The 15,233-nt window shown below is 44.3% G+C and overlaps 1 protein-coding gene across 1 annotated transcript in view; it reads right to left on the reverse strand.

Annotated features, from left to right (window-relative positions):
• Positions 1 to 15,233, reverse strand: part of LOC140411190 (dynein axonemal heavy chain 8-like) — a 2,783,184-nt gene that overhangs the window by 301,338 nt on the left and 2,466,613 nt on the right. The window contains exon 69 of the mRNA XM_072500280.1: positions 15,050 to 15,217. Coding sequence (XP_072356381.1) covers positions 15,050 to 15,217 — 168 coding nt within the window. The remainder of the gene's footprint in view (positions 1 to 15,049; positions 15,218 to 15,233) is intronic.

Consider the following 15,233-nt stretch of genomic DNA (forward strand, 5'->3'; position numbering starts at 1 on the left):
GAACTGAATGACAGAGCGGACATGATGGAACTGAATGATGGAGCAGACATGATGGAACTGAATGATAGAGCGGCATGATGGAACTGAATGATGGAGCAGACATGATGGAACTGAATGACGGAGCAGACATGATGGAACTGAATGACAGAGCGGACATGTTGGAACTGAATGATGGAGTGGACATGTTGGCATTGAATGATGGAGCAGACATGATGGAACTGAATGATCGAGCAGATTTGATGGAACTGAATGATAGAGCAGAAATGATGGAACTGAATGATAGAGCAGACATGATGGAACTGAATCATAGAGCGGACATGATGGAACTGAATGATAGAGCAGAAATGATGGAACTGAATGATAGAGCAGACATGATAGAACTGAATCATAGAGCGGACATGATGGAACTGAATGACAGAGCGGACATGATGGAACAGAATGATAGAGCGACTTGATGGAACTGAATGATGGAGCAGACATGATGGAACTGAATGACGGAGCAGACATGATGGAACTGACTGACAGAGCGGACATGATGGAACTGAATAATGAGGCGGACATGTTGGAACTGAATGATGGAGTGGGCATGTTGGCACTGAATGATGGAGCAGACATGATGGAACTGAACGATGCAGCAGACTTGATGGAACTGAACGATGGAGCGGACATGATGGAACAGAATGATAGAGCAGACATGATGGAACTGAATGATCGAGCAGATTTGATGGAACTGAATTGTAGAGCAGAAATGATGGAACTGAATGATAGAGCAGACATGATTGAACTGAATCATAGAGCGGACATGATGGAACTGAATGACAGAGTGGACATGATGGAACTGAATGATGGAACAGCCATGATAGATCTGAATGACAGAGCGGACATGATGGAACTGAATGATAGAGCAGACATGATGGAACTGAACGATGGAGCAGACTTGATGGAACTGAACGATGGAGCGGACATGATGGAACAGAATGATAGAGCAGACATGATGGAACTGAATGATCGAGCAGATTTGATGGAACTGAATGATAGAGCAGAAATGATGGAACTGAATGATAGAGCAGACATGATGGAACTGAATCATAGAGCGGACATGATGGAACTGAATGACAGAGTGGACATGATGGAACTGAATGATGGACCAGACATGATGGATCTGAATGACAGAGCGGTCATGATGGAACTGAATAATGGAGCAGACAAGATGGAACTGAATGACAGAGCGGACATGATGGAACTGAATGATAGAGTGGTCATGATGGAACTGAATAATGGAGTAGACAAGATGGAACTGAATGACAGAGCGGACATGATGGAACTGAATGATAGAGCGGCATTGTGGAACTGAATGATGGAGCAGACATGATGGTACTGAATGATGGAGCAGACATGATGGAACTGAATGACAGAGCGGACATGATGGAACTGAATGATAGAGCGGCATGATGGAACTGAATGATAGAGCGGTGATGATGGAACTGAATAATGGAGCAGACAAGATGGAACTGAATGACAGAGCGGATATGATGGAACTGAATGATGGAGCAGACATGATGGAACTCAATGACAGAGCGGACATGATGGAACTGAATGATAGAGCGGACATGATGGAACTGAATGATGGAGCAGACATGATGGAACTGAATGATGGAGCAGACATGATGGCACTGAATGACAGAGCGGACATGATGGAACTGTATGATGGAGCAGACATGATGGAACTGAATGACAGAGCGGACATGATGGAACTGAATGATAGAGCGGCATGATGGAACTGAATGATGGAGCAGACATGATGGAACTGAATGATGGAGCGGACATGATGGAACTGAATGATGGAGCGGACATGATGGAACTGAATGATGGAGTGGACATGTTGGCACTGATTGATGGAGCAGACATGATGGAACTGAACAATGGAGCAGACTTGATGGAACTCAACGATGGAGCGGACATGACGGAACAGAATGATAGAGCAGACATGATGGAACTGAATGATCGAGCAGATTTGATGGAACTGAATGATAGAGCAGAAATGATGGAACTGAATGATAGAGCAGACATGATGGAACTGAATCATAGAGCGGACATGACGGAACTGAATGACAGAGTGGACATGATGAAACTGAATGATGGAACAGACATGATAGATCTGAATGACAGAGCAGACATGATGGAACTGAATGACAGAGCGGACATGATGGAACTGAATGATAGAGCGGCATGATGGAACTGAATGATGGAGCAGACATGATGGAACTGAATGATGGAGCAGACATGATGGAACTGAATGACAGAACGGACATGATGGAACTGAATGATGGAGCAGACATGATGGAACTGAATGACAGAGCAGACATGATGGAACTGAATGATAGAGTGGCATGATGGAACTGAATGATGGAGCAGACATGATGGAACTGGATGATAGAGCAGACATGATGGAACTGAATGACAGAGCGGACATGATGGAACTGAATGATGGAGCAGACATGATGGAACTGAATGATAGAGTGGCATGATGGAACTGAATGATGGAGCAGACATGTTGGAACTGAATGACGGAGCAGACATGATGGAACTGAATGACAGAGCGGACATGATGGAACTGAATGATGGAGCGGACATGTTGGAACTGAATGATGGAGTGGACATGTTGGCACTGAATGATGGAGCAGACATGATGGAACTGAATGGTGGAGCAGACTTGATGGAACTGAACGATGGAGCGGACATGATGGAACAGAATGATAGAGCAGACATGATGGAACTGAATGATCGAGCAGATTTGATGGAACTGAATGATAGAGCAGAAATGATGGAACTGAATGATAGAGCAGACATGATGGAACTGAATCATAGAGCGGACATGATGGAACTGAATGATAGAGCAGAAATGATGGAACTGAATGATAGAGCAGATTTGATGGAACTGAATGATAGAGCAGAAATGATGGAACTGAATGATAGAGCAGACATGATGGAACTGATTCATAGAGCGGACATGATGGAACTGAATGACAGAGTGGACATGATGGAACTGAATGATGGAACAGCCATGATAGATCTGAATGACAGAGCGGACATGATGAAACTGAATGATAGAGCAGACATGATGGAACTGAACGATGGAGCAGACTTGATGGAACTGAACGATGGAGCGGACATGATGGAACAGAATGATAGAGCAGACATGATGGAACTGAATGATCGAGCAGATTTGATGGAACTGAATGATAGAGCAGAAATGATGGAACTGAATGATAGAGCAGACATGATGGAACTGAATCATAGAGCGGACATGATGGAACTGAATGACAGAGTGGACATGATGGAACTGAATGATGGACCAGACATGATGGATCTGAATGACAGAGCGGTCATGATGGAACTGAATAATGGAGCAGACAAGATGGAACTGAATGACAGAGCGGACATGATGGAACTGAATGATAGAGTGGCATGATGGAACTGAATGATGGAGCAGACATGATGGAACTGAATGATAGAGCAGACATGATGGAACTGAATGACAGAGCGGACATGATGGAACTGAATGATGGAGCAGACATGATGGAACTGAATGATAGAGTGGCATGATGGAACTGAATGATGGAGCAGACATGATGGAACTGAATGACGGAGCAGACATGATGGAACTGAATGACAGAGCGGACATGATGGAACTGAATGATGGAGCGGACATGTTGGAACTGAATGATGGAGTGGACATGTTGGCACTGAATGATGGAGCAGACATGATGGAACTGAATGGTGGAGCAGACTTGATGGAACTGAACGATGGAGCGGACATGATGGAACAGAATGATAGAGCAGACATGATGGAACTGAATGATCGAGCAGATTTGATGGAACTGAATGATAGAGCATAAATGATGGAACTGAATGATAGAGCAGACATGATGGAACTGAATCATAGAGCGGACATGATGGAACTGAATGATAGAGCAGAAATGATGGAACTGAATGATAGAGCAGACATGATGGAACTGAATCATAGAGCAGACATGATGGAACTGAATCATAGAGCGGACATGATGGAACTGAATGATAGAGCAGAAATGATGGAACTGAATGATAGAGCAGACATGATGGAACTGAATCATAGAGCGGACATGATGGAACTGAATGACAGAGCGGACATGATGGAACAGAATGATAGAGCGGCTTGATGGAACTGAATGATGGAGCAGACATGATGGAACTGAATGACGGAGCAGACATGATGGAACTGACTGACAGAGCGGACATGATGGAACTGAATAATGGAGCGGACATGTTGGAACTGAATGATGGAGTGGACATGTTGGCACTGAATGATGGAGCAGACATGATGGAACTGAACGATGCAGCAGACTTGATGGAACTGAACGATGGAGCGGACATGATGGAACAGAATGATAGAGCAGACATGATGGAACTGAATGATCGAGCAGATTTGATGGAACTGAATGATAGAGCAGAAATGATGGAACTGAATGATAGAGCAGACATGATGGAACTGATTCATAGAGCGGACATGATGGAACTGAATGACAGAGTGGACATAATGGAACTGAATGATGGAACAGCCATGATAGATCTGAATGACAGAGCGGACATGATGAAACTGAATGATAGAGCAGACATGATGGAACTGAACGATGGAGCAGACTTGATGGAACTGAACGATGGAGCGGACATGATGGAACAGAATGATAGAGCAGACATGATGGAACTGAATGATCGAGCAGATTTGATGGAACTGAATGATAGAGCAGAAATGATGGAACTGAATGATAGAGCAGACATGATGGAACTGAATCATAGAGTGGACATGATGGAACTGAATGATGGACCAGACATGATGGATCTGAATGACAGAGCGGTCATGATGGAACTGAATAATGGAGCAGACAAGATGGAACTGAATGACAGAGCGGACATGATGGAACTGAATGATAGAGTGGCATGATGGAACTGAATGATGGAGCAGACATGATGGAACTGAATGATAGAGCAGACATGATGGAACTGAATGACAGAGCGGACATGATGGAACTGAATGATGGAGCAGACATGATGGAACTGAATGATAGAGTGGCATGATGGAACTGAATGATGGAGCAGACATGATGGAACTGAATGACGGAGCAGACATGATAGAACTGAATGACAGAGCGGACATGATGGAACTGAATGATGGAGCGGACATGTTGGAACTGAATGATGGAGTGGACATGTTGGCACTGAATGATGGAGCAGACATGATGGAACTGAATGGTGGAGCAGACTTGATGGAACTGAACGATGGAGCGGACATGATGGAACAGAATGATAGAGCAGACATGATGGAACTGAATGATCGAGCAGATTTGATGGAACTGAATGATAGAGCAGAAATGATGGAACTGAATGATAGAGCAGACATGATGGAACTGAATCATAGAGCGGACATGATGGAACTGAATGATAGAGCAGAAATGATGGAACTGAATGATAGAGCGGACATGATGGAACTGAATCATAGAGCGGACATGATGGAACTGAATGACAGAGCGGACATGATGGAACAGAATGATAGAGCGGCTTGATGGAACTGAATGATGGAGCAGACATGATGGAACTGAATGACGGAGCAGACATGATGGAACTGACTGACAGAGCGGACATGATGGAACTGAATAATGGAGCGGACATGTTGGAACTGAATGATGGAGTGGACATGTTTGCACTGAATGATGGAGCAGACATGATGGAACTGAACGATGCAGCAGACTTGATGGAACTGAACGATGGAGCGGACATGATGGAACAGAATGATAGAGCAGACATGATGGAACTGAATGATCGAGCAGATTTGATGGAACTGAATGATAGAGCAGAAATGATGGAACTGAATGATAGAGCAGACATGATGGAACTGATTCATAGAGCGGACATGATGGAACTGAATGACAGAGTGGACATGATGGAACTGAATGATGGAACAGCCATGATAGATCTGAATGACAGAGCGGACATGATGAAACTGAATGATAGAGCAGACATGATGGAACTGAACGATGGAGCAGACTTGATGGAACTGAACGATGGAGCGGACATGATGGAACAGAATGATAGAGCAGACATGATGGAACTGAATGATCGAGCAGATTTGATGGAACTGAATGATAGAGCAGAAATGATGGAACTGAATGATAGAGCAGACATGATGGAACTGAATCATAGAGCGGACATGATGGAACTGAATGACAGAGTGGACATGATGGAACTGAATGATGGACCAGACATGATGGATCTGAATGACAGAGCGGTCATGATGGAACTGAATAATGGAGCAGACAAGATGGAACTGAATGACAGAGCGGACATGATGGAACTGAATGATAGAGTGGCATGATGGAACTGAATGATGGAGCAGACATGATGGAACTGAATGATAGAGCAGACATGATGGAACTGAATGACAGAGCGGACATGATGGAACTGAATGATGGAGCAGACATGATGGAACTGAATGATAGAGTGGCATGATGGAACTGAATGATGGAGCAGACATGATGGAACTGAATGACGGAGCAGACATGATGGAACTGAATGACAGAGCGGACATGATGGAACTGAATGATGGAGCGGACATGTTGGAACTGAATGATGGAGTGGACATGTTGGCACTGAATGATGGAGCAGACATGATGGAACTGAATGGTGGAGCAGACTTGATGGAACTGAACGATGGAGCGGACATGATGGAACAGAATGATAGAGCAGACATGATGGAACTGAATGATCGAGCAGATTTGATGGAACTGAATGATAGAGCAGAAATGATGGAACTGAATGATAGAGCAGACATGATGGAACTGAATCATAGAGCGGACATGATGGAACTGAATGATAGAGCAGAAATGATGGAACTGAATGATAGAGCAGACATGATGGAACTGAATCATAGAGCGGACATGATGGAACTGAATGACAGAGCGGACATGATGGAACAGAATGATAGAGCGGCTTGATGGAACTGAATGATGGAGCAGACATGATGGAACTGAATGACGGAGCAGACATGATGGAACTGACTGACAGAGCGGACATGATGGAACTGAATAATGGAGCGGACATGTTGGAACTGAATGATGGAGTGGACATGTTTGCACTGAATGATGGAGCAGACATGATGGAACTGAACGATGCAGCAGACTTGATGGAACTGAACGATGGAGCGGACATGATGGAACAGAATGATAGAGCAGACATGATGGAACTGAATGATCGAGCAGATTTGATGGAACTGAATGATAGAGCAGAAATGATGGAACTGAATGATAGAGCAGACATGATGGAACTGATTCATAGAGCGGACATGATGGAACTGAATGACAGAGTGGACATGATGGAACTGAATGATGGAACAGCCATGATAGATCTGAATGACAGAGCGGACATGATGAAACTGAATGATAGAGCAGACATGATGGAACTGAACGATGGAGCAGACTTGATGGAACTGAACGATGGAGCGGACATGATGGAACAGAATGATAGAGCAGACATGATGGAACTGAATGATCGAGCAGATTTGATGGAACTGAATGATAGAGCAGAAATGATGGAACTGAATGATAGAGCAGACATGATGGAACTGAATCATAGAGCGGACATGATGGAACTGAATGACAGAGTGGACATGATGGAACTGAATGATGGACCAGACATGATGGATCTGAATGACAGAGCGGTCATGATGGAACTGAATAATGGAGCAGACAAGATGGAACTGAATGACAGAGCGGACATGATGGAACTGAATGACAGAGTGGACATGATGGAACTGAATGATGGAACAGCCATGATAGATCTGAATGACAGAGCGGACATGATGAAACTGAATGATAGAGCAGACATGATGGAACTGAACGATGGAGCAGACTTGATGGAACTGAACGATGGAGCGGACATGATGGAACAGAATGATAGAGCAGACATGATGGAACTGAATGATCGAGCAGATTTGATGGAACTGAATGATAGAGCAGAAATGATGGAACTGAATGATAGAGCAGACATGATGGAACTGAATCATAGAGCGGACATGATGGAACTGAATGACAGAGTGGACATGATGGAACTGAATGATGGACCAGACATGATGGATCTGAATGACAGAGCGGTCATGATGGAACTGAATAATGGAGCAGACAAGATGGAACTGAATGACAGAGCGGACATGATGGAACTGAATGATAGAGTGGTCATGATGGAACTGAATAATGGAGCAGACAAGATGGAACTGAATGACAGAGCGGACATGATGGAACTGAATGATAGAGTGGCATTATGGAACTGAATGATAGAGCGGACATGATGGAACTGAACGATGGAGCGGACATGATGGAACAGAATGATAGAGCAGACATGATGGAACTGAATGATCGAGCAGATTTGACGGAACTGAATGATAGAGCAGAAATGATGGAACTGAATGATGGAGCAGACATGATGGAACTCAATGACAGAGCGGACATGATGGAACTGAATGATAGAGCGGACATGATGGAACTGAATGATGGAGCAGACATGATGGAACTGAATGATGGAGCAGACATGATGGCACTGAATGACAGAGCGGACATGATGGAACTGAATGATGGAGCAGACATGATGGAACTGAATGACAGAGCGGACATGATGGAACTGAATGATAGAGCGGCATGATGGAACTGAATGATGGAGCAGACATGATGGAACTGAATGATGGAGCAGACATGATGGAACTGAATGACAGAGCGGACATGATGGAACTGAATGATGGAGCAGACATGATGGAACTGAATGACAGAGCGGACATGATGGAACTGAATGATAGAGCGGCATGATGGAACTGAATGATGGAGCAGACATGATGGAACTGAATGATGGAGCAGACATGATGGAACTGCATGACAGAACGGACATGATGGAACTGAATGATGGAGCAGACATGATGGAACTGAATTACAGAGCAGACATGATGGAACTGAATGATAGAGCGGCATGATGGAACTGAATGATGGAGCAGACATGATGGAACTGAATGATAGAGCAGACATGATGGAACTGAATGACAGAACGGACATGATGGAACTGAATGATGGAGCAGACATGATGGAACTGAATGATAGAGCGGCATAATGGAACTGAATGATGGAGCAGACATGATGGAACTGAATGACGGAGCAGACATGATGGAACTGAATGACAGAGCGGACATGATGGAACTGAATGATGGAGCGGACATGTTGGAACTGAATGATGGAGTGGACATGTTGGCACTGAATGATGGAGCAGACATGATGGAACTGAAGTGTGGAGCAGACTTGATGGAACTGAACGATGGAGCGGACATGATGGAACAGAATGATAGAGCAGACATGATGGAACTGAATGATCGAGCAGATTTGATGGAACTGAATGATAGAGCAGAAATGATGGAACTGAATGATAGAGCAGACATGATGGAACTGAATCATAGAGCGGACATGATGGAACTGAATGATAGAGCAGAAATGATGGAACTGAATGATAGAGCAGACATGATGGAACTGAATCATAGAGCGGACATGATGGAACTGAATGACAGAGCGGACATGATGGAACAGAATGATAGAGCGGCTTGATGGAACTGAATGATGGAGCAGACATGATGGAACTGAATGACGGAGCAGACATGATGGAACTGACTGACAGAGCAGACATGATGGAACTGAATAATGGAGCGGACATGTTGGAACTGAATGATGGAGTGGACATATTGGCACTGAATGATGGAGCAGACATGATGGAACTGAACGATGCAGCAGACTTGATGGAACTGAACGATGGAGCGGACATGATGGAACAGAATGATAGAGCAGACATGATGGAACTGAATGATCGAGCAGATTTGATGGAACAGAATGATAGAGCAGAAATGATGGAACTGAATGATAGAGCAGACATGATGGAACTGATTCATAGAGCGGACATGATGGAACTGAATGACAGAGTGGACATGATGGAACTGAATGATGGAACAGCCATGATAGATCTGAATGACAGAGCGGACATGATGGAACTGAATGATAGAGCAGACATGATGGAACTGAACGATGGAGCAGACTTGATGGAACTGAACGATGGAGCGCACATGATGGAACAGAATGATAGAGCAGACATGATGGAACTGAATGATCGAGCAGATTTGATGGAACTGAATGATAGAGCAGAAATGATGGAACTGAATGATAGAGCAGACATGATGGAACTGAATCATAGAGCGGACATGATGGAACTGAATGACAGAGTGGACATGATGGAACTGAATGATGGAACAGCCATGATAGATCTGAATGACAGAGCGGACATGATGGAACTGAATGATAGAGCAGACATGATGGAACTGAACGATGGAGCAGACTTGATGGAACTGAACGATGGAGCGGACATGATGGAACAGAATGATAGAGCAGACATGATGGAACTGAATGATCGAGCAGATTTGATGGAACTGAATGATAGAGCAGAAATGATGGAACTGAATGATAGAGCAGACATGATGGAACTGAATCATAGAGCGGACATGATGGAACTGAATGACAGAGTGGACATGATGGAACTGAATGATGGACCAGACATGATGGATCTGAATGACAGAGCGGTCATGATGGAACTGAATAATGGAGCAGACAGGATGGAACTGAATGACAGAGCGGACATGATGGAACTGAATGATAGAGTGGTCATGATGGAACTGAGTAATGGAGCAGACAAGATGGAACTGAATGACAGAGCGGACATGATGGAACTGAATGATAGAGCGGCATTATGGAACTGAATGATGGAGCAGACATGATGGAACTGAATGATGGAGCAGACATGATGGAACTGAATGACAGAGCGGACATGATGGAACTGAATGATAGAGCGGCATGATGGAACTGAATGATAGAGCGGTCATGATGGAACTGAATAATGGAGCAGACAAGATGGAACTGAATGACAGAGCGGACATGATGGAACTGAATGATGGAGCAGACATGATGGAACTCAATGACAGAGCGGACATGATGGAACTGAATGATAGAGCAGACATGATGGAACTGAATTACAGAGCAGACATGATTGAACTGAATGATAGAGCGGCATGATGGAACTGAATGATGGAGCAGACATGATGGAACTGAATGATGGAGCAGACATGATGGAACTGAATGACAGAGCGGACATGATGGAACTGAATGATGGAGCAGACATGATGGAACTGAATGATAGAGCGGCATGATGGAACTGAATGATGGAGCAGACATGATGGAACTGAATGACGGAGCAGACATGATGGAACTGAATGACAGAGCGGGCATGATGGATCTGAATGATGGAGCGGACATGTTGGAACTGAATGATGGAGTGGACATGTTGGCACTGAATGATGGAGCAGACATGATGGAACTGAATGATGGAGCAGACTTGATGGAACTGAACGATGGAGCGGACATGATGGAACAGAATGATAGAGCAGACATGATGGAACTGAATGACGGAGCAGACATGATGGAACTGAATGACAGAGCGGGCATGATGGAACTGAATGATGGAGCGGACATGTTGGAACTGAATGATGGAGTGGACATGTTGGCACTGAATGATGGAGCAGACATGATGGAACTGAATGATGGAGCAGACTTGATGGAACTGAACGATGGAGCGGACATGATGGAACAGAATGATAGAGCGGACATGATGGAACTGAATGATAGAGCAGAAATGATGGAACTGAATGATGGAGCAGACATGATGGAACTGAATGACGGAGCAGACATGATGGAACTGACTGACAGAGCAGACATGATGGAACTGAATAATGGAGCGGACATGTTGGAACTGAATGATGGAGTGGACATATTGGCACTGAATGATGGAGCAGACATGATGGAACTGAACGATGCAGCAGACTTGATGGAACTGAACGATGGAGCGGACATGATGGAACAGAATGATAGAGCAGACATGATGGAACTGAATGATCGAGCAGATTTGATGGAACAGAATGATAGAGCAGAAATGATGGAACTGAATGATAGAGCAGACATGATGGAACTGATTCATAGAGCGGACATGATGGAACTGAATGACAGAGTGGACATGATGGAACTGAATGATGGAACAGCCATGATAGATCTGAATGACAGAGCGGACATGATGGAACTGAATGATAGAGCAGACATGATGGAACTGAACGATGGAGCAGACTTGATGGAACTGAACGATGGAGCGCACATGATGGAACAGAATGATAGAGCAGACATGATGGAACTGAATGATCGAGCAGATTTGATGGAACTGAATGATAGAGCAGAAATGATGGAACTGAATGATAGAGCAGACATGATGGAACTGAATCATAGAGCGGACATGATGGAACTGAATGACAGAGTGGACATGATGGAACTGAATGATGGAACAGCCATGATAGATCTGAATGACAGAGCGGACATGATGGAACTGAATGATAGAGCAGACATGATGGAACTGAACGATGGAGCAGACTTGATGGAACTGAACGATGGAGCGGACATGATGGAACAGAATGATAGAGCAGACATGATGGAACTGAATGATCGAGCAGATTTGATGGAACTGAATGATAGAGCAGAAATGATGGAACTGAATGATAGAGCAGACATGATGGAACTGAATCATAGAGCGGACATGATGGAACTGAATGACAGAGTGGACATGATGGAACTGAATGATGGACCAGACATGATGGATCTGAATGACAGAGCGGTCATGATGGAACTGAATAATGGAGCAGACAGGATGGAACTGAATGACAGAGCGGACATGATGGAACTGAATGATAGAGTGGTCATGATGGAACTGAGTAATGGAGCAGACAAGATGGAACTGAATGACAGAGCGGACATGATGGAACTGAATGATAGAGCGGCATTATGGAACTGAATGATGGAGCAGACATGATGGAACTGAATGATGGAGCAGACATGATGGAACAGAATGACAGAGCGGACATGATGGAACTGAATGATAGAGCGGCATGATGGAACTGAATGATAGTGCGGTCATGATGGAACTGAATAATGGAGCAGACAAGATGGAACTGAATGACAGAGCGGACATGATGGAACTGAATGATGGAGCAGACATGATGGAACTCAATGACAGAGCGGACATGATGGAACTGAATGATAGAGCAGACATGATGGAACTGAATTACAGAGCAGACATGATTGAACTGAATGATAGAGCGGCATGATGGAACTGAATGATGGAGCAGACATGATGGAACTGAATGATGGAGCAGACATGATGGAACTGAATGACAGAGCGGACATGATGGAACTGAATGATGGAGCAGACATGATGGAACTGAATGATAGAGCGGCATGATGGAACTGAATGATGGAGCAGACATGATGGAACTGAATGACGGAGCAGACATGATGGAACTGAATGACAGAGCGGGCATGATGGATCTGAATGATGGAGCGGACATGTTGGAACTGAATGATGGAGTGGACATGTTGGCACTGAATGATGGAGCAGACATGATGGAACTGAATGATGGAGCAGACTTGATGGAACTGAACGATGGAGCGGACATGATGGAACAGAATGATAGAGCAGACATGATGGAACTGAATGACGGAGCAGACATGATGGAACTGAATGACAGAGCGGGCATGATGGAACTGAATGATGGAGCGGACATGTTGGAACTGAATGATGGAGTGGACATGTTGGCACTGAATGATGGAGCAGACATGATGGAACTGAATGATGGAGCAGACTTGATGGAACTGAACGATGGAGCGGACATGATGGAACAGAATGATAGAGCGGACATGATGGAACTGAATGATAGAGCAGAAATGATGGAACTGAATGATAGAGCAGACATGATGGAACTGAATCATAGAGCGGACATGATGGAACTGAATGACAGAGCGGACATGATGGAACAGAATGATAGAGCGGCTTGATGGAACTGAATGATGGAGCAGACATGATGGAACTGAATGACGGAGCAGACATGATGGAACTGAATGACAGAGCGGACATGATGGAACTGAATAATGGAGCGGACATGTTGGAACTGAATGATGGAGTGGACATGTTGGCACTGAATGATGGAGCAGACATGATGGAACTGAACGATGCAGCAGACCTGATGAAACTGACGATGGAGCGGACATGATGGAACAGAATGATAGAGCAGACATGATGGAACTGAATGATCGAGCAAATTTGATGGAACTGAATGATAGAGCAGAAATGATGGAACTGAATGATAGAGCAGACATGGTGGAACTGAATCATAGAGCGGACATGATGGAACTGAATGATAGAGCAGACATGATGGAACTGAATGACAGAGTGGACATGATGGAACTGAATGATGGAACAGACATGATGGATCTGAATGATAGAGCAGACAGCATGGAACTGAATGATAGAGCAGACATGATAGAACTGAATGATAGAGCAGACATGATGGAACTGAATGATGGAGCAGACATGATGGAACTGAATGACAGAGCGGACATGATGGAACTGAATGATGGAGCAGACATGATGGGACTGAATGATGGAGCAGACATGATGGAACTGAATGATAGAGCAGATACGATGGAACTGAATGATGGAACAGACATGATGGAAGTGAATGATAGAGCGGACATGATGGACCTATTGGTCTACTCCTCCTCTTCCCATTTCATGCGTTCATCCCTAAAACTGCAGAAGAAAACCAGTCATACACTTGAGCAGACCCTGGGAAGCAAATAGGTGAGGTATAAGGATCATCCTCAAACTAATTCATCTTATTAGGACAACAAAGAAAGAAATAAGACCTCTTTTTAATCAGAGTGATGCTTTGCCGATGAGCACCTCAAATATCACATTTATATTAATTAAGTAACTGGCAGAAGCCATCTCTCACATTCAACACTAACTGTTCGCCTGGTAAACATCACAGGATTATAATAAATTAAATCACCTTCAAAGATTCACCCCAGGATGGCTTGAGACAGGGTCTTTCTGGGTCCATGGTGACTGAATCCATTTTCCTTTGGAAGAGAACGAGCGCACAGTCGAGAATCCTCATAATCAGGTGAGGTGGTTTGGCTAATTTACGCACAGTGGAAATATCGGCAGGTTTGATTGTCTGGAAAGACAATGAT

Source organism: Scyliorhinus torazame, chromosome 4 (genome assembly GCF_047496885.1).
Source record: "Scyliorhinus torazame isolate Kashiwa2021f chromosome 4, sScyTor2.1, whole genome shotgun sequence".
NCBI lineage: Eukaryota > Metazoa > Chordata > Chondrichthyes > Carcharhiniformes > Scyliorhinidae > Scyliorhinus > Scyliorhinus torazame.